The 21,519-nt window shown below is 47.9% G+C and overlaps 1 protein-coding gene across 19 annotated transcripts in view; it reads left to right on the top strand.

Annotated features, from left to right (window-relative positions):
- Positions 1-21,519, top strand: part of FAM156A (family with sequence similarity 156 member A) — a 40,137-nt gene extending 18,618 nt beyond the window's left edge. Inside the window, exons 1-5 of one of the 19 annotated variants that reach the window (XM_077987593.1) lie at positions 12,610-12,699; positions 13,980-14,015; positions 14,107-14,157; positions 14,751-14,834; positions 20,079-21,519. In XM_077987593.1, the coding sequence (XP_077843719.1) occupies positions 20,196-20,837 (642 nt within the window). In that variant the 5' untranslated portion in view covers positions 12,610-12,699; positions 13,980-14,015; positions 14,107-14,157; positions 14,751-14,834; positions 20,079-20,195 and the 3' untranslated portion in view covers positions 20,838-21,519. 19 annotated transcript variants of the gene reach the window in all.

The following is a 21,519-nucleotide window of genomic DNA, read 5'->3' as shown; positions in this document are numbered from 1 at the left end:
TGTGATCTATTACATTACTACTGCACAAGTGGGTAAGCTTCTATTTCGTAGGTTTGTTCTTCTGCTAAGACGATGGTGTGCTCCATTACTGTGGTGAGAAGCCTTCCTGGCCTGAGGTGTTTGCGGGAATGACTGCACCTACGGATGAGCATTCTGAAGATCCGCCAAAAGCTGTGACAAGGGGGCAAAGGCCCTGGCTCTTACAAACCACAGACCCAGAAAGCTCTTCAGCCCAGCTGTGCGTCATGCTGTGGCACCTTCAGGAAGCTTTGAGGCCACCCTCGAGCTAAAGTTCCCATGCCTTTCAGCCTCCTAATGCAGGTCAGGGTGGCTGCCCAGAAGCTGCCCACTGATCTGAATCAGTGCCAGGGGAATGTGTGTGTGTGTGTGTGTGTGTGTGTGTGTGTGTGTTTAGCAGACAGGAAGGGTGCACCTGAAACAGTGAGAGAAATTGACCAGAGCTTGCTCTGTCTTGCTTCTGACCTGAGAAGCTAACTGCCTTTGCTCATTCCCCCAGGTAACTGCCTTTGCTCATTCCCCCACGTAACTGCCTTTGCTCATTCCCCTACGTAACTGCCTTTGCTCATTCCCGCACGTAACTGCCTTTGCTCATTCCCGCACGTAGGCCAAGCTAGCTATGGGAGGAATTTAGTGTAGGGTTTAACCTCAAAGCAAGGATAATAGTCCCTTTCAGAATCTAGCCCTGAGGAGATGAGAAGGGTGTACACGCAAGCGGCAATGTTGTGTGAAAGGTTTATGGGAGCACTGTGACCTGACCAAGGACAAAGATGTTTTGCAACCTCCCCGGGCTCCCGTTGACACCTAGATGTCTGTGGTCACCATTCTCCTGACCTCATGCTTTCCTGATTCTCCCTTGCCCAATGTAAAAAGAAGCCTGAGGCCGGGCGCGGTGGCTCAAGCCTGTAATCCCAGCACTTTGGGAGGCCGAGACGGGCGGATCACGAAGTCAGGAGATCAAGACCATCCGGGCTAACACGGTGAAACCCCGTCTCTACTAAAAATACAAAAAATTAGCCAGGCGTGGTGGCGGGCGCTTGTAGTCCCAGCTACTCGGGAGGCTGAGGCAGGAGAATGGCGTAAACCCGGGAGGCGGAGCTTGCAGTGAGCTGAGATCCGGCCACTGTACTCCAGCCTGGGTGACAGAGCGAGACTCCTCTCAAAAAAAAAAAAGAAGCCTGAAATTCACGCCCCTTAAGATGGCTCCACAGGACATTAGTCCATCATCGTCTCAGCTTGCTGGCTCTCTGAAATAAAGTCGCTTTCCTCTGCCCAGGAGGCGGAGGTTGCAGTGAGCCATGATCAGGGCACTGCACTCCAGCCTGGGCCATATAGTGAGACCCTGTCTCAAAAAAAAAAAAAAAAAAAAAAAAGACTTAATTTGTTGAACAGTCATTTACCAAACCCCAACTATGTTCTAGGTACTGTGCTGAGTGTCTGGGGCATACGATAAAAAAAGACACATCCCTGCCCTTGTGGAGTTTATGTCAAATTGTAGGATAATGGTCAATCTACTGATCCCACACATAAAATGCAAAAATTCCTGCCAGACTTCAAGTAATATCCTACCACTTCATGTACACTGTAAGACTCTTACAGCTGTATACTTCCATTTCCTTTCTCGCCAGCTTTCTGCTATTGTTGTCTTACATTATATTTCTACCTATGTCAGAACCCCATAATACATTGTTACTATCTGACAGTCAATTTTATTTTATTTTATTTTATTTTATTTTTTTGAGACGGAGTCTCGCTCTGCCGCCCAGGCTGGAGTGCAGTGGCAGGATCTCAGCTCACTGCAAGCTCCGCCTCCCGGGTTCACGCCATTCTCCTGCCTCAGCCTCCCGAGTAGTTGGGACTACAGGCACCTGCCACCGCGCCCGGCTAGTTTTTTGTATTTTTTAGTAGAGACGGGGTTTCACCGTGTTAGCCAGGATGGTCTCAATCTCCTGGCCTCGTGATCCGCCCGTCTCGGCCTCCCAAAGTGCTGGGATTACAGGCTTGAGCCACCGCGCCCGGCCAATTTTCTTTTAAAGAGATTAGCTACAAGAAAGAAATCTTGACTGAGCATGGTGGCTTATGGCTCTAATCCTGGCACTTTGGGAGGCTGAGGCAGGAGGATTGCTTGAGCCCAGAGGTTTGAGAGAAGCCTGGGCAACATAGGGAGACCTTTTTTCTAAATAAGAAAATTAAAAACATTTTTTAAAAATCGGCCACTCACGCCTATAATCCCAGCACTTTGGGAGGCCAAGGCAGGTGGATTGCCTGAGCTAAGGAGTTCATGACCAGGCTGGGTTACATAGTGAAACCCCGTCTCTACTAAAATACAAAAAAAATTAGCCAGTCTTGGTGGCGTGCGCCTGTAGTCAACAGCTACTCAGCAGGCTAAGGCAGGAGAATCCCTTGAACCTGGAAGGCAGAGGTTGCAGTGAGCCGAGATCGTGCCACTGCACTCCAACTTGGGCGACAGAGGGAAACTCCATCTCCAAAAAAAAAAAAAAAATCTCGTACTTTCCCAAAATTGTTCCATGTCCAGCACTGTGAAGTTCTGTGTGTAGATCCAACTTTCCTTCTATTTTCCTTCTGACCCAAGAACTTCCTTTAACATGTTTTGTAGGACAAATCTGTTGACAATGACTTTTCCCCCCATTTTTGTTTGTTTACCTGTTTGTGTAAACATGTTTATGTCACTTTCATTTAAAAAAATTGTTTGTGCTGATTAGAAAGTTCTGGGTTGCACAGATTCGATGAGAAGTCTGATGGATGACTTTAAATTTGTTCCTCTGTATGTAGTGTGTCTTCTTTTCTTTTCTTTTTCTGCCAGGGCATTGGTGTTGGGGTTTGAATCAATCTTTTCAGTAGCTGAACTGGCCTTCAGTTGTGTTGTTGCTGTAGTTCTTTTCAATATAACACAATACTTCAGATTCAGGGTACAAGATACTAGCATGCAAAAATCAATTGTATTTCTTCTTTGTTTTTGTTTTATAAATTGGCATAATAATTGTACATATATATATACATATATAAGTAGTGATATTTTCATACATATAATGTATAGTGATCAAAGCAGAGTAATTAGCATATGGATTGTCTCAAACGTTCATCATTTCTTTGTGTTGGGAATATTCAATGTCCTCCTAGCTATTTGAAACTATACAATATATTATTTGTTTAACTTTTCTAGACAGAGTCTTGCTCTGTCACCCAGGTTGGAGTGCAGTGGCGCAATCTCAGTTCACTGCAACCTCCACTTCCCAGGCTCTAGCGATTCTCCTGTCTCAGACTCCTGAGTAGCTGGGATCACAGGCAACCGCCACCACGCCTGGCTAATTTTTGTATTTTTAGTAGAGACGGTGTTTCGCCATGTTGACCAGGCTGGTCTCAAACTCCTGACCTCAGATGATCCGCCCACCTCAGTCTCCCAAAGTGCGGGGATTACAGGTGTGAGCCACCACGCCCGGCCTATATAATATATTGTTGTTAATTATAGTCATCCTACAATGCTGTGGAACACTGTAACTTACTTCTCCTATCAAGCTGTAATTTTGTATCCTTTAACAAATCTCTCCCTATCCCCACCACCCCTTACCCTTTCCAGCCTCTAGTATCCTCTGTTCTACTTTTTATTGCTATGAAATTAGCATTTTTTAGCTTCCACATATGAGTGACAGCATGTGGTGTTTAAGATCCTTTGAAAGGGAGTGAAGCAGAGGCAGCTAAATTGGAGGCTGAAGCAGCTGGTCGTGCTGTGCTGAGGCTCCGTGGCAGAGACCAAGAGCTGACGCTCAGGTCTGTTCCTGGCTTATTTCACTTAACATAAAGTCCTCCACTTCCACCCAGGATTGCTGAGAATGACGGAATTTCATTCTTTTTTAGGGCTGAAAAGTATTGCATTGTATACGTGTACCACATTTTCTTCATCCATTCATCTAGACTGATTCCATAGTGTGGCTATTGTGCATAGTGCTGTAATCAATATGGGAGTGCAGACGTCTGTTTGATATGCTGATTTCCTTTCCCTTGAATAAATGCCCAGTAGTGGGATTGCTGGATCATATGGCGGTTCTATTGTAGTTTTTGGAGGAACCTCCCTTTTGTTCTCCATGGTGTCTCTACTAGTTTAAATTCTCACCAATAGGGTATGACAGTTCCTTTTTCTCTGCATTCTTGCCAGTGTTTGTTATTTTCTGTCTGTTTGAGAATAGGCATTCTAGCTGGGTGAGATTACCAGCATTTATTTGTTTGTTTGTTTTGTCTTTTTGATAACAGGTATTGTAACTGTGTGAGATGATAACTCGTTGTGGTTTTACTATTATTTCTTTTCTTTTCTGGAGACAGGGTCTCACTATGTCGCCCAGGCTGGTCTTGAACTCCTGGCCTCAACTGATCCTCCCACTTCAGCCTTCGAGAAGCTGGGATTACAGGAGTAAGCCATTGTGCCCAGCCTAAATATGGGATTTTAGGCATTAAGCAGGGACAGGTGTTTGGGTGAGCGTAGCTAAGGAGCTGGGTTCTTCAGTCAGAGAGCATCCCACCAGGCACTGATTAAACCCGGACTGTGTTCAGAGTGCTGGAGGAAATGCTGGAGATGTGACACTGGAGTCCTGTGGTCCTGCGGGAGTGCACACTCTGAGGTCTCCTAGGTGTTTGTTGCAGGGAACATTGTGCCCAAGGCCTCTGTGTTCCCTGTCTTGGTCCCCTCAACTGTTTCTGTGTCCGCATCTCAGGGTGTGCACACTATGGTTTTGTGGGCTTCTGGGTCCAGGGTGTGAGATCCGTGAGATAATCGGGTTTCTACATCACAGGTTCTAAAGTTACTCACATGCACGTGGGTCTGAATTTTAGAATCTGACATCTCTGAGCAGGTTGAGTGTCTGTGTCCTCCTTCACTGAGTTCTCGGAGGGGTCTGAGTTCTGTGAACTGTTCAGTGTTGTGTGTCCAGGGTTGAGGTCTCTGAGCTGCTCGATCCTGGGTTGTTATCTGGGTTTTCTATGTCGTTGGGGTCTCTTGGGCTTTGTGACCCACCCTGTGAGGCCCCTGGGTATCTGAGTGTGTCCAGGGTAGGATGTTTCAGAGCTGGTAGGAGATGTATGTTTTGGAGGGAGGCCTGGTCTGTCTTTGGTTCTGTGTTCCAGGGATTGAAACGTCTAAGCTGTTTGGGAGATCATCTCCAGCATGAGAGACACTGTCACACAGCAAAGTTCAGACATGAGATGTTCGTGACCTTCTCCTGATATTTGGGTCTCACCCTGTACAGTCAGTGAGAGGTTGTCTCGAGTTGACTTTCTCAGACTCGTCCACTCCAGCCTGCCACAGCCAGGCTTACTTATCTAGACCCCTGAGTTTACACGGCCAGCTTCCTTCACAGCCACCCCTGGGTTGGAGTCATGCAACTGCTTTGAGAGTCACAGGTCCCCATCAGCACCACTTGTGGAGATCTCACTGTGGGGAGGAGTTTCTTCTGTGTCTCTGACAAAAGACACAGAGCAGGGACCCTCTCTCTCGGGGATGAACAGGACCTGCCCATGTGTTCCTGGGTCATGTAGTCTGTCTCCTGCTAGATGTCACTGACACCCAGAAAATAACCTGGACACAATGTCCCTCTTGCAGCTCTCCAGAACACATGCGCCAAACCTGAGATCCGCTGTGCCCTGGTGGGATTGCAAGAGCCTCTAGCTGTTTGGATCTTTTTTCCAGAGCTTAACTTCACCTTTACATGATGAGGATCTACAGAGTGGCATCTCAGCCCTTTCCTGCAAACACAGCTTCTGAATGCAGAATTCGGGGCTAGGGAAGGGAGGGGATGCTGGTAGAGGCCATCTGTGGCCAGGAGGAGGCGTGGGCCTGAGACCGTCTCAGCTGGAATGTAGGAGTAATGGGCACAGACCATTCAAGAGAAATGTGTGTTGTGCTGAAGAAAGTAGAAAGTACCCCCAGAATGTCCCCTCTGTCTCTAAGACATGCATGGTTTAATTCTGTTATTTTGTGAGGCTCTTTGCACCATGACGCAAGGATGCATAGAGGGCTCCGTCACACGGGGAAGAATGAGACCCTGAATGGTCTCACTGTCTAGTGGGGGAGGCAGATGTGTTCCTTCAGGCAATAAATATGTAAGAAGGTTTTCTACGTGCCAGGTACTTCTTGAGGTGTGGGGATACCTCAGGGAATCAAATCAACAGAAATCCCTGCCCTGGATCTGACATTCCCCAAAGAAGACGTGGTAGGTGGCAGACAGCAAACCCTCCACAAGGGAATCTAGGAAATGTTACAAGTTATGAACCAAAACGTACCCAACCCAAGACAGGTCTCAATCAATTTAGAAGTTTATTTTGCTAAGGTTAAGGACGTGCCCCTGACACAGCCTCAGGAGGTCCTGACGAAACATCCCCAAGGTCGTCAGGGTACAGCTTCGGTTTATACACTTTAGGGAGACATAAGACATCAATCAATGCATGTACGACGTACACTGGTTCATTCTGAAAAGGCGGGACAACTACAAGTTGGTGGGCGTGGGGGGGTGGGGTCTTACAGGTCATAAGTGGATTCAAAGATTTTCTGATTGGCAATTGCTTGAGTTTATCTAAAGACCTCCAATCCATAGGAGGGAGTGTCTGGGTTAAGATCAGGGGTTTTGGAGACCAAGGTTCTTATTATGCCAATGAAGTCCCGAGGTAGCAGGCTTCAGAGGGAATAGACTGTAAATGTTTCTTATCAGACCTTAAAAGTTGCTGGACTCTTAGCTAATTCTCTCCTAGACCAGGAAAAAGACTTGGAAAGGGAAAGGGATTCTCTACAGAATGTAGGCTTCCTCACAAGAGATGGTTTTGTAGGCCTATTTCAAAATGTGTCCAAGAAATATATTGTTGGGTGAAATACTTTGACTTCTTTCAGGGCCTATTTGTCATGTGATGCTATACTAGTCAGGCTGGAACTTGGTGTCTTATTGCCACAGTCTTAAGATCTCTGCCTTAACATAAATGCTGGTCAGTTGTGCCTGAATTCCATAGGGAGAAGCGTGTAATGACGCATGTCTGACCCACCCTTCCCATCATGGCCTGAACTACTTTTTCAGGCTAGCTTTGGAGTAGCTTTGGCTGAGAGGGTCCATTCAGATGATTGGGGAGTGGGGCTTAGAATTTTATTTTTAGTTTACAAAAGTGACGGGGGCTGTGTTAAAAGGAAAAAAATATACAGATAATGGAACAGGGACTGGGAATAGGGGAAGGAACTGGGTGGGCTGTAGGTTAATTATAACACAGAGTGACCACGGTAGGCTGGGTTGAGAAGGTGACAGTTTGACAAAGATGTGAAGGGGGAGGAGTCAGTCAAGTAGATATCTGTGGTGAAGGCCTTCCAGACAGAAGGAACAGTTGGAAAAAAGTCAGAGGCTGAATCGGTCTGACACGGCACAGATGCCACAAGGACACCTGCGCACCGGCAGGAAGCTGAACAGAAGGCTGGAGGTGCCACGGTGACAGGGACTTGATCCTGTTGGGCCAGGTATGCTTCTGCTCTGCCAGTGACACGGAAAGGGACAACGAAGGGCCACAGATGCCAAAAGCGTATCTGTGCAGCCTGTAGAGTTCAGGCGACAGAGGGACCTGGGCAGGAGCAGTCAGAACCAGGATGACTTGGGCAATGAGCTAGGACAGGCAAGGGGGCTGGCGCAGCCCACCCCGACTTGACATGCTAATCTGGGTGTTCATGTCCTTGTTGCCGTGGACATCTGTGTTGTAGCAACAGAACCATATCCTCGATTAGGAGGCTTGAACCCAGTCAACAATCCTCTTTCCCTACAGACCCTGGGGGAGGCCCACATGCACTTGCCCTAGGGTACTCTGAGAGTTTGGTGAACCCATCGCTGCTGTCCCACTGGGAGGCCACAACTGAGCCTGATGGAGTAACATACTGGCCGAGACATATTTAAAAATTCTGGCAGGGTGCAGTGGCTCACGCCTGCAATCCCAGCAGTTTGGGAAGGTGAGGCAGGCAGATCACTTGAGGTCAGGAGTTCGAGAACAGCCTGACCAACATGGTGAAACACTGTCTCTACAAAAAATACAAAAAAATTTTCCGGGTGCAGTGGCGTGCTCCTGTAATCCCAGCTACTTGGGTGGCTGAGGCAGGAGAATCGCTTGAACCCAGGAGGTGGAGATTGCAGTGAGCTGAGATTGTGCCACTGCACTCCAGCCTGGGCAATAGAGTGAGTCTCTGTCTCAAATAAATAAATAAATAATTTTGTAGCCTCTTTTATTAGGAGTTCTGGAATTAGGGAAGAGAGGAAAGTTACAACCCTCCTCCCTGACTCCAGGGGAAGAGAATCTCATTGCACAGATGTCCTCTGTTCACTCGATTCTCCTGGAGCATTTCTAATGCACACAGAGCTGCTACAATCATAACCATTACTGACCAAGTACTCTGGGTGAAATTCCTTTATTAACCGAATAAACTTGTTCTGAGTGCTGACCGGACACTCTGGGGACAGGGGGATGCTTTCCACTGTATCCTTGCTGGCAGATGACCCCCACACTGGGGTGGGGATGGTAAGGAGAGTCATGGCAGAATTCAACCCACAGTCTCCTAGGAGCACACAGGAGAGCTCCCCACCCTCACCTGAGGGATGTGTGTGCGCAAGGGTTGGGTCAGGACAGACTCTTCAGAAGAGGGGAGGTTTTGCGGCAGGCACTTTGATTCTGCACAGCTTACAGTCCAGAAAGCCGAAGAACAGGAGGAACCAGATTCCCATTCTCAGCCTGTTGATTTCCACACCACATTTGGAGTCTGATCAACTCCACAGCTGTGCTGCAGCCACTAACGCTGCCTCTGCTCTGTTTGCCTCTAGATTCTTCTTATCTGTTAAATAAAGTGAGGCTGATGGAGATGTAATTTAGGGCAGGGGTGGATTCCAAGTGTCTCTGTGATAGGGCAAAGCGCCTCCTGGGGGAGAGCTAGAAGCTAAACTTGACTGGTAGCTGTGAGGCAAGGGACTCCAGGGCAGGTCCTGTGGACTGTGTTAGAACTTTTCAGGGTGGCTTTGCCCTGCCATGGGCCTGGATCTCACAGGTGGACATGGTGTTGGGACCAGGCTGACTGTCCCATCACGGAATAATATCTGCAGCTCAGCAAGGGGAGCATAAGCAAAGTACGTTGTCGTGAGTTTAAAGATGCCTGGCTTTGGAGTCTGACAGAGCCCGCATGTGAGTCCCAGATCCAGCCTTTTCTGCCTCAGTGCCCTGACCTCTTTCAGCTTGGTTCCTTATCTGTAGATGGGAGTTTAATACTTACCTCTCTGGGTCTTTGGGAAATCAACACTGTACGTGAGTAGCACACAGTAGGTCCTCAACAGCCAGGCTCCAGGAAGAGCCATTCACACTGTGCCATGTTAGGGGTACATCAGTGTGCAGGCCAGCGTGCTGGGACAGTGGGAGTCCAGTCTACCCTCCAGCCAGGCTTGGGGCTTGGGCTGATGGTGGCAGGACCAGGGCCATTTCCATCTTTTCTCTTTCATTGTCCACATGTCCAAAGCAGACACTTCTCTTCATATTCAGGTGTGCAATGCTAGGAGCTGAAATAACAGGCTGTAGTGAATGAAGCTAAGCCTCACAGTTCACTCTATGGCTGGAAGAACTAGCTGTGAGGCAGGTCCTCAGCCCACATCACTTCATGGTACTGAACCTGGGACTACAATTCCAAACTCCACATTCACACATGATGAGTCTATAAGAATGAAGGAGAGATCTATGTTGTGTATCTTTATTATTTTTTATGTTTTTATTGTATATATACAATATATTTATATGTGTATTTATACAACATGTTGTTATACACACACAGTGAAATAACTGCTATAGTCAGGCAAATGAACCTGTCACCTTCCTCAGTTATCTTCCTGCATCCTAGTCTTTGCAAGTAAACTTTTCCCAAAAACCCTACTCTCAGGTGACATTCTAACTGGTTGGCCCATTGGGGGAATTTTCATGAATCCCCATCATGTGCTATTGAGTAAAAATATCAAACCCACTAAGCATGCCTTTTGATTACGTGCTCCTTAGGCAAAATATAGTTTGCTCTCCTTCACTTGAGAGCTGAAGGTAAGGAGGAATCAGGCAGTGGGTGATGGAGCAAGTGCAGGCCAGACAGAGGGAAGGGCGGGTGTGAGGCGGCGGACATGAGAGAGAGACAGCGAGAAAGTGAGCATGCATGCTAGAAAGAGAGAGGCCTGGTGGTAGCCGGGGCCTGATATCCCTAATCCAGGAGGCTGGACTTTATCCTAAGGGCAGCAGGCAGCCCTAATAGAATTTGAAAAGGTTTGACATGACCGGATAGCAGTTAAGAAAGGTGCCCCACTCACTGGGACAGAGAATGGGTGGGAAGGGGTCAAGACTAGCAGCAAGATGAGCTATGAATTGTTGGTGGTCCTCAAGGAGGGAGATGAGGGTGACTGAACTAGGGAACTTACTGTGGTGATGGAGAGGAGTCAGTGTCAAGATCTCACTTAGAAAAACTTGGGAGGTCGAACTGGCTAGGCTTGGTCAACTGTGGGGGTGGTGAGAGGCAGCAATCAAAGATGGCTTTCAAGGTCTTTGGCCCAAGCTGCTGGGTAGAGGGTGGTGCCTGTCACTGAGTCAGGCAGCACAGGAGAGTGGGGATGGGTGGGTTCACTTTGGGACATGCTGAGTAGTACTTGCTATGGGACTCAACGACTTATGACTTGAATGACTTCGCAGAGCTGACCTAACTTCCCTGTGCTTACCGTGCCTCATCTGTAATAGGAGAATAAGAATAACTAGAAAAAAATGACTAATTTGTTTCATTTGTTGAGTCTAGGAGACGGTTCTCCTTTTATACTGCAGAGTGGTATTTTCTTGTCAGGTCTTCCCAAGTAAAATGGGAACGTCTCAACTTGCCCATACAGTGGCTGCTTGATCTTACCTGTCTGCTTTGGGCATCATCACCATTCAGCATGTATTGCCAATACTAAAAAAAAGTAAATACATAAATTCAAAGTAATAGGTGTCTATTATCATGTGTGTGCTGTAATAGGCCATCAGCCTGTCCCTCAGACAAATAAACTCTCCCTTCAAATCTTCTAAACTTCCTCTTGAAGCCCACCTCTCCCTCCAGGGGCTGGGTAGAGCCTTTGGGACCCAGGATCTCTAACACTCTCTTCTCTGGGGAGCCATCTCCAACTGCTGAGGATACTGGATGGGAGGAGGTGAGTCCAACGGGCCTGTGGGGTTGTCAGTTGGCGGAAGAAATCTGTAGATTCAGGGAGAGAATCGAGCCACACATGCGGATTTGGAAATGACAGTGTATGGCTGCACAGCACGAAGAGGATGAAGTCACAGACACCTGGATTTAAATCGAGACTCCACCATTTATTTCTTGTACGACTTTGGGGAGGTTGCTTAACCTCTTTGTGGCTCAGTTACTTCATCTGTAAAATGAAATAATATTCTGGGATAATGATTCATGTTTCCTTCCTTCATAAACAGCTGTTCACGAGGTGGCTTCTTCCAGGGTCAAAAAGGAATCTACTATCCATGTATCTGCTAGGACAGACACTGTTGCGTGTCACTTGACTCCTGAAGTACGCCACGGTAAAGAAATCTCTGTACACTTTCGTGTTCTGGGAAGTCATTGACCACACAGGACCAATTATTCTCCATGAGACTTAGATAAGGGATGCTGTCTGTCCACTCTGTGCCATGACTCTCAGAGAGCAGACCCCACCAGTCCTTGTTCTTTTGTCTCATGAATAATTCACTTGGACGGGAAGTCTGTCCTCCTAGAAGTAGCTAGGCACAGAGAGAAACATTCCCTGTTAAGCTGGCTGAGACTTCCGCTGATTACAACAAAAACCCTGCCCCATAAATATTCCCACGAAAACAGGTCTACTTCCTATGAAAGTAAAAGACCCCCCCCCCCCGCCCCGGTTACCCCGACAGTGAGATTTCCACTTCTGGGGCGCTCTCCCTAAGGCAGTAGCCTGAATAATTTCAATGTCTTGTATTGTTTGGTTTCTGTCTTTACCAAGGTGCATGTATCATTCATGCAAAAACAGTAAAAAAAAAAAAAAAAAAAAAAAGGAAAGAAACAGCAGGTGTCGGTTCTCAGGGGCTCGCCCTAGCTCAAAACTCCCAGCCAATCACAGGAGAAGTCGGCCTCCTCCCAACCCTCCAGCCCAGTTCCCATGTTCCTCGCCCTTGAAGTCACGTCCGCTACAGGGAGTCTCTTCCCATGGCCTCCGGAAGCATTCGGCCCGTCCACGAGCCACGCTTCAGAGAGGGCCGCTCCGGGAACGCCGCCGCGCACCTCCGGAAGGGATGACCTATTCCCGCCTTCTCCCCCGCAGCCCACCCGAGCGGCGTGGGTGGCAAGAAGCCACCCAACCGCTCTCGCGCAGACACCCACTCGCTCCCTCTCCCGGCTCCCCGGCGGTCCGCGGCAGCCAATCAAAGGTCCAGTTTCTCAGCGGCGTCGCATCCTTGTGACGTTAGCACATCCTCTCCAACGCCCCCTTCCGCGTTGCGGCACCTCTAGCCCGCCGGAGGGCGGCTCCTCTCGATGGTCTTAACCCTTCAATTACTAGCGGGCGGCGCTGCGTTTCCAGGGCAGAGGAAACGAGGCGCCGCGCTGGCGCCTGGACGGCGGGAAGCGGCTCCGGAGCGAGAACGCGCGTGAGAGAGCCCGAGAGAGACAGAGAGCGAGCGAGCGCGCGGGAGAGACTGAGGGCGCGGGGTGGGAGAGAGACTTCCAGAGAGACAGAGCGAGAGGCCGAGACTGAGACTGTCCCTAGCACAGGCCAGGATGTCTTGGGATTCGAATCCCTGGGTTGGGCCGGCCGGGAGCGGGGATTTCGAAGGAAGCGGGTGATTTTCCCCGTCGTCCATATCTCCCTGGTGTGGGAATGGCGGTCGTGCACTCTGGGGGTGGCGTCGTTCTCTTTCCCAGCTTCGGGGTAGCCTTTTTCAGCGGAGAAAGAGGATGCCGCGGGCATTCGTAGCCGGCGGGACTACACTTGGGCTAGGATCAGTGTTCAGCGGGTTCAGAAATCACCGTGTCCTTGGCATCACCTCCCTCCCCACCTCCTCTCCCACCGCACAGCAGGAGACGGAGACTGGAGGGTTTTCAAGGAGGACTGTATTGCCCCTATTGAAACACACCGTCCGACAAACCCTTTCTCCGACGTGTGACAGAGGGACGGTTGTAACGTGAAATATGACTAGACATGCGTTTAATGGGCGCTGTGATTGCTGCATTCGTGCGCAATGAATGGTCCAGGCCATTTGTGTCCAGTAGCCGCACAAGCTGCAGGGTCTCATGTTTGGAGAAGGAGGGCCTCTCCGCCGTCCACCTTGTTGGAGTACAGGCGACCCTGGGCGGTAACCCTCTGCGCCATCAGAAATGTGGTGCTCTGAGTAGCCACAGATTTCCATCTGCATCTCCGATACCATTTCCCTCTGCTGACGTATCCCTGTTGGGTGCGTTGGATTTGTGCGTGGGTGTGAGGGTAGTTTGGTGTGTTTGCTCGCAAAAGGAAAAGCGAATGGCCTTGCTGGCTGAGCTTATCGGGGCACTAGCAGTGGAGAGGGAAAGGACTACTGTATTCTTAGGAGCAGAATGTCAACAACTCCCTGTAAAACGGGCAGTGTGTCTTAACCTGGAATGCTTTGGCATTTAATAAAATTTCCCGTGAATACTTTTCATAGGGAAGCACTGTTTTTACTGTTTCTGGTTGGACAGTGGTTACATTTAAAATCGTAGTTCAGAATTTGTGAAATACCCAAATTAAATCTCTCCATGGCAGTAATCCATTTCCTTTCCTTAGTGTGTGGTTGGAAGATTAATTTGAGATAAGTGTTCAGTTCTGGGCTGGGCATTCGTGCCTGGCAGGGGAAACTTAGGTTCTTTAAGGGAGGGGCCTGATGTGCTAAAATGAAATCTATACCGTGTTTAGCCGCTTATGAGAATATGAAACTAAGGAGAGCCGCAGGTAAGTAGATGTCAGTTAATGCGAATTAAAATGGGTGACAATATAAAGAGAGATTGGTGTCACAAATAGTGAAGTGACTTTTGTATTTCAGCAGACCTCAGTGAGAAATGGTCACCACCACTCCCTAGATGTGTGACCTTGAGTGAGTTGCTTAACCTCTCTGATCCTGTTACCTCATCTGCTACTGGAGATGATAATATATATCATAGCATGCCCTGGGAGAAGCTGTTCCTGACCACCTGGGCTATGGTGGTTTTGACTTCCTCTGTGTCAGAAGTACCCCCGTCTCATGCCTGCCATAGTTGTCTTTTTATTTTGTTTTGGTGGATGGTCTCACCTGTCACCCAGGCTGGATTGTACTGGCCTCAACCTCCTGGGTTCAAGTGATCGTCCCACCTCAGCCTCCCCAGTAGCTGGTACCCCAGGTGTGCAGCATCATGCCTGGCAAAATTTTTTAAAATTTTTGTGGAGACGGTGATCTTGCCCTATTGTTCAGGCTGGTCTCAAACTCCTGGGCTGAAGCAGTCCTCCCACCTCAGCCTCCCAAAGTGCTTGGATTAGAGGCGTGAGCCACCATTCCTGGCTCCTTGGACAGTATTTTATTTCTCAGACTGAGATGTGTCCTTGGGATGGGGCTGCATTTGATAATTCACTGAAGGCACCACTGAATGGAGTGGACCCTCAGTAAATACCTGGAGGAATGTGACCTGGCCAGTGAGGTTATTTTCTTTTTAGGTGAAAGGTGTAACAGTCACTCGGCCTACACCCACAGTATCGACCTTGTGAACCCAGCGACCTGACTGCCTTGGGTGAGTCTAGGTAAGCTCCATTCTCGCCAGAGCCACCTTGCTCCTTGTCTTCCTCTTGCTGCTCTGGCCACTCCTCTTGGTCCCTCCCCTGTACCCCTCCCTGGACTCCCGGTTGTACTCCCGCTGCTTCTCTATATACTCAGCTGCTGGGAGACCCCTGATACCAGCACCACGCTTCACTGCTGTCTTCATTTTCTTCTTTGTTTCTTAAAAGTGGGCATTGCTGGCTTTACTGACTACCTGTTCTTTTGTTACAAAGCTGCTAAAAATTGTATCTCCTCCACTCCAGACCCAGTAGGATAGAGATAATCTGTGTAGACATAAAAAATATAGAACGTCTGCAAGTTGTGTGTGGGACAGACTCTTTCCTCAATCTGTGTGGCGTTGCGTGGCTAGGAGTTACATTCCTTTGCCATGACATGGCGCAAGACTAGGAGCACAGTTTTCAGCACCCAGCGACCTTGCACGGATCTTACTCATTTTGCTGTAGGATTTTGCCATTTCTAGAAAAAATTCCATGTTTAGTTGGGATTATTAAATGAAATCTGTGTCTTTAAACTGAAGTAAATGCCCCACATCCTCCTTGTTGCATTTGATATTTGTAAATGTCCACTGGGCTCAAGGCTCTATGATGGGTGAACAAGACAAAGTCCCCGGCTTCTCTCAGCCCCTGGGCTAGTGGGTTGACAGAGAAATAACCATCTGTTGACAGCTGAGTGGGATTGGGGCTGGGACAGGGGAAATACAGGGCATTTTAGGAGCTTGAAGAAGGCCTCCTGGGGGAAATGCTATCTCAGCTGGGTCCTGCAGGGTGAATTAGAGGTCAAAGTCTTGCCAGGAGCCATTGCAGTCCCCAACTGTCCATCGTCATCCCATTCTACCTGCTGAGGTGGTGAGTTGCCTTTCTGATCAGGCCTGACTGATGAGGGATTTTTCTTCACTCACAGCTGAAAGACACTTCTTGATCTGGTGACATTGTGGGAATGTTTTTTGAGGGCCCAATAGAGTGTAGTGGTTAGGGACACTGGCTCTGATTCTAGGCAGGCTTCCAACCCAGTTCTTTCCATGGCAATCATATAACCTTGAGAAAATTGTCATCCTCACCTGTGAAGTGGGTTTTTATTTTTCATACTAACAATACCAAACTGAGAGGGGTGTGTTTGTGAGTATGTGTGTGTGTGTTCAGTACATATTCGAACTGTTTCTGATACGGTTCTGTCTTTCTTACCCCAGTGTGTGCTGATAGCCACGATTTGGTAAATAAACATTCAGAGGACCAGTATCCTCTGAAGAAAACTGGTGAATTCTTGGTTTCCACGTTTGTCAAAAGAATAGAGCCTGGAAGGCTGATCTAAAGTTTCCATTTAGCATTTAATGTCAATTTTTGGTTGCATTCATCCAAGATGTATTGATCAAAACAATACAGAGAGATGCCCTTACTGCAAAATATGCCATTGGGTTTTTTCACTTAACCTACAGCAAGATTGACTTTTTTCCCTCAGGAGTACAGTTCTGTGAGCTTTGACACAGGCGTACATTCTTGTCGCCGCCACCACCACAGTCAGGATCCAGAACAGTCCCATCACCCCAGGGTGCTCCCAGGAACTGCCCCACTGCGGTTACCCCTTCTTCATCCATCATCCCTGGTGTAAAGTGATCTATTTCCTTCCCTCTAGGTTTGTCTTGGGGAGAGTGTTATGTCAATGACACCAAACAGTTTGTGGCCTTGTGAGGCGGACTTCCTTCTTTTGGCCCGACGAACATCTTGGATGAGTGTCAGATGCCTCTGTCATAGGCTGTTCTTTTTTCACGAAAGCAGTTTCGCTGTGTGGAAGACCACAGGTGTTCAGCCATCCTTCTACTGAATGACATTTTCCTCACTCCAGTGTGGGGCAGTTTTGCGTCGAGCTGCTTTTACAATTCAGTGCAGGCTTTTCTGTGGACCTAAGTTTTCATTTCTCTAGGGTAGATACCAAGGAGTGGGATGGCTGGGTCCTATGGTCAACATCTGTTTGACTTACAAGAAACTGCCAAACTCCTTCTCAAAGCTGCTATGCCATTTCACCCTCCCAATTGCAAAGTGTGAGAGTTCCAGTCGCCCAACATGTTCTCCTTGCTTGGCCTTGCCAGTCTTCACGGTGTTAATTTGCATTCCCCTAATGCTGAATGATGTTAAATATGGTTTCTTGTGCTCCCGTTCAAGTTTTTCCCCCATTTTCTAGTGGGGTGTTGATTTTCTTATTGTGGAGTTTTGAAAATACGCCATGTATTTTGGATATAAGATCTGTCAGGTCGGTGATTCTCAAACATTTCCTCCTAGTGGTGCAACTTCGATTTTCATTCTCTGAACACACTGGCTCTTACACAGCCAAAGTTGTGTTGTGTTGTGTTGTGTTGTGTTGTGTTCTATTCTATTCTGTTCTATTCTATTCTATTCTATTCTATTCTATTCTATTCTATTCTATTCATCTAGAGACAGGGGCTCGCTATGTCGCCCATACTGGAGGGCAGTGACTCGATCTCGGCTCACTGCAAACTCTGCCTCCTGGGTCGAGCAATTCTCCTGCCTCAGCCTCCCCAGTAGCTGGGGACTACAGGCATGTGCCACCACGCCAGCTAATTTTTGTATTTTTTGGTAGAGACGGGGTTTCACCATGTTGGCCAGGCTGGCCTCGAACAACTGAACTCAAGTGACCTGCCCACCTTGGCCTCCCGAAGTGTTGGGATTACAGGCGGGAGCCACCGCGCCCGGCCAGAGCCAGAGTTTTAAATTTTGCCAAACTCCTATTCATCCATCTTTCCTTTCCATGGATCATGCATCTCAGGTCATGTCCTAGCCTCCCCTCACAAAGATGTCTTCCTACGGTTTCTCCCAAAAGTCTTAGTATTGAACTTCGGTTTGTAGGTCTCCGAACCCTTTTTCCTTAATTGCATGTAAAGGTTGAGGTTGAGGTGCTTCTTTTTGCATAAGGATAGGCCACCTGATGCATTGAAAAGCTTATCCCTTCTCCATTGGATTCCCTCTCACACCCATGTCAAAACTTATTGGACACATTTCTATGGATGGATTGATTCATGGACTCTATTTTATTCCATGGATCTACTCGTCTACCCCTGTAAGCCAGCAATCTCGATTATTACAGCTTTAGAGCAAATCTGAAAATCTGATAATATGATCTCTCTAAATCCCTTCTGCTTTTTGAAACATCAAATATTCTACGTGAATTGTAGAATCTGCTTGTTTATATATGCAAATGTCCCTCAAGGATTCTGATAGGCAGGGACTGCATTCATTCTCCAGATCAAATTGGGGACAATGGACTTTTAACCTTTTGGGGTCTTTAAATATGGGAACACATTGTTTCTCTCCATTTAACTAAATCTTCTTTGATTTCTTCATTACCCTATAATAGTTTTGGGCATGCAGACCTCTTCCATGTATTTTCGCTCTATACATAGCCATTTCATTGTGTTTGTAGCTTTTGTAAAACAGTATTATTTCTTAAATTTAGGTTTCCAGTTACTCATAGGATTGTTTTCTGTGTGTTGAGTTTCTCTCCTGTATCGCTGCTAAGCTCTCATTAATGAGCACTAAGCTCTTACTAGCTCTGAGAGTCTGGAGGAGATTCATTGGTTGTTTCATGTAGACGATCACAGGATATATGAAAAGGAGTACTTTGGTTTCTTGCTTTCTCCGACGTGTGCCATGACTCTCCTGGCATTATAGCACTGACTAGGCCTCCAGCGTGACGTTGAATAGCTGTGGTGAGAGTGGACGTCCTTGCCTGGTTCGCATCCTTAGGCAGAAAGCATCCAGTCGTTGACCATTAAGTGGCTTGTTAGTTGTAGGTTTGACTGTACACGCCCTTTTTCAGGTTGAAGAAGTTGTCTTGTGTTCCTAGTGTGCTACAGCTTTTATATCACCAGTGGACTTGGAATCTTATTGATTGGTTTTTCTGCGTAGCTTGATGTGATCCTGTCATTTTTGTTCTTCATCTGATCTCTCAATCTGTGGATTACATTGATTGATTTTCAGGTGTGGGAAGAACAACCCTTGCATTCCTGCTATAAAACCCACTTGATGGTGGCTTATTCTTCTTCTCACATACTGCTGAATTCCAATTACTAAGTTTTGTTGAATACTTTGGTGCCTGTATTAGGAAAGAATACCGGTCTGTCCTTTTCTTGGTATCCCTGCGGTGCTGGCCTCATAAAATCAGCGGGGCACATTGCCTCTGCTTTGTTTCCTAGAAGAAGTTGGGTAAGTTGGTGATATTTGTTCATTAAACGTTTGGTAGAATTGGCCAGTGAAACTGTTGCGGCCCAGAGATCTTTTTGCAAATGTGTTTGCCTGTGAATTCGACTTCTTTAAAACATACAGGACTGTGACACAGTTCAGTGTTTGAAATCCATCCTGTGTGAGTTTCCATAGCTTGTGGTTTTCAAGTATGTGCTACATTTCCTCTGACCTGTGGAATATGAATCTGTAGAGTCGTGTGTGTTCTTACCATATTGACCCTTTTATGTTTTCTGGGTCTGGAGTGCAGTCTCTTCTTGCATTCCTGATAACTGGTAACTTGTTTCTTTGCCCTCTTTTTTCCCAGCCCGTCCTGCCACGGGTGTATCAATTTCATTGATCACTTCAAAGAGCCAGCTTTTGGATTAGTTGAATTAATCTATGTGTTTTTCTCTTTGAAGTCTCCTGGGGGTTTTTGCTTCTGTTATTTAGTAAAATAAATTCTTATCCACACTCGGAATTTGGAAACGATTTCCATAGGCATGAGCAGCCCTTTTGACTAGATGCAAACCCAGTGGTCGGGAAGGTGAACATACAAAAGGGTGTGTCCCCATGGTGCAAACGCTTACAGTTGAGTAAAAGTCTCCCTTGTGAATGGATAAAAAATGAACGCTCATGGGCAGAGCATCTGTGAGTCACGCCTTGATTATTCTACAAATGATGCTTGGGAAGGGGTTGGAGAGTGTCAGCAGGGAATTGACATCGTCGAACTGCATCGCAGCCTTTTGCACTCCGTGTCACGTGGATGCATTAGTTGGTATCATTTCTAAATCCTTTATTAGATGGCATTAATTTTCTAAGCTGGTGACATGTATGATCTCACGTCATCCTCAGAAGAAGCCTAGGACAGGGTCTCTGTATAATCTCCATTCTACACACAGGAAGTGGAGGGACAGAGAGGTTGAGTAAGATGAATAATCATGTGTTTTCTTCTGGTCTTATCACCTTGTGTTGCAGTCTGGGTTCTGCCCGCACACATTCCTCGCTACCTTCTTCGTGTCTGAGAATCTCCAGCTTCACCTCCTTTTCTGGACCCAAGGGCCTGGCGGGGCTTCCAGCTGGGACTAGACCTCCATGGATCCACTCCAGAAACGGAATCCAGCATCACCTTCCAAATCTTCCCTGATGACAGCTGCAGAGACTTCCCAGGAAGATCCAGCGTCCTCTCAGCCTTCTTACTCAGAACAGCCGATGATGGGCCTCAGTAACCTGAGCCCCGGTCCTGGCCCCAGCCAGGCCGTGCCTCTCCCAGAGGGGCTGCTCCACCAGCGGTACAGAGAGGAGAAGACGCTGGAAGAGCGGCAGTGGGAGAGGCTGGAGTTCCTTCAGAGGAAGAAAGCGTTCCTGCGGCACGTGAGGAGGAGACACCGCGATCACATGGCCCCCTATGCTGTTGGGAGGGAAGCCAGAGTCTCCCCGTTAGGTGACCGAGGTCAGAATCGATTCCGATGTGAATGTCGATACTGCCAGAGCCACAGGCCAAATCTTTCTGGGATCCCTGGGGAGAGTAACAGGGCCCCACAACCCTCCTCCTGGGAGACGCTGGTGCAGGGCCTCAGTGGCTTGACCCTCAGCCTAGGCACCAACCAGCCCGGGCCTCTGCCCGAAGCAGCACTCCAACCACAGGAGACAGAGGAGAAGCGCCAGCGAGAGAGGCAGCAGGAGAGCAAAATAATGTTTCAGAGGCTGCTGAAGCAGTGGTTAGAGGAAAACTGAGACGTGCACCCACATGGGATGGAGACCCAAATGGACTGCCGTGTTGGCAGCGCCTGGGTGTGGGCCCATTTTGGGGACCAAACACCAAGTTGTGGTCGGATGGGTGCCAGGACCTGTGTGCCGGGACACGTGGGAATCCTCCCAGCATGATGCTTGACCGACCCCAGGAAGGTCCTCATCTTTCGTGCCTGTCATTCTCGGATGGCTGTGAGGCATTCCTTGGCAAGGGACGCTGCATACCAGCGGTCCTCGCCGCATCTCACGTGGCTCCCGTGATGCATGTTGTTGCTTTCCCACCCGGGATCTCCATCTCTCTTCCCTTCCTGCTGTCAGTAAGAGATCACATGTCTGTGTAGTGTGAATGCCTTGTCGCTGTCCTGTGCTTTTGCACCATTGAGTTGACTGCCTCTGAGAAGCAGCACTAGGCCTGTTGAATTGCAATGTGCTGCCCTGAGATCCCGTTTCAAGAATGGGCAGCTAAACGCAGTGTGGGAAAGGGATGTGGAATGAGAACTTGGTGGTTCACCGCTGTACTGTTTGTGTAATCATTTATGTATGTGGTAAGCTACATGTATGTAAATATTGCAATACCCCTAACAGCCGAGTAGTAGTCTCCCTTGCAGGAATTTCTGACGGGGTTCTTCATCATCAGTACCAAATAAATATATGTAGGAATGGAAAA

This window comes from Macaca mulatta, chromosome X (genome assembly GCF_049350105.2).
Source record: "Macaca mulatta isolate MMU2019108-1 chromosome X, T2T-MMU8v2.0, whole genome shotgun sequence".
Classification (NCBI taxonomy): Eukaryota; Metazoa; Chordata; class Mammalia; order Primates; family Cercopithecidae; genus Macaca; species Macaca mulatta.
Note: the sequence above shows the minus strand (reverse complement) of the source record. Positions and strands in the feature narration are given on the sequence as shown.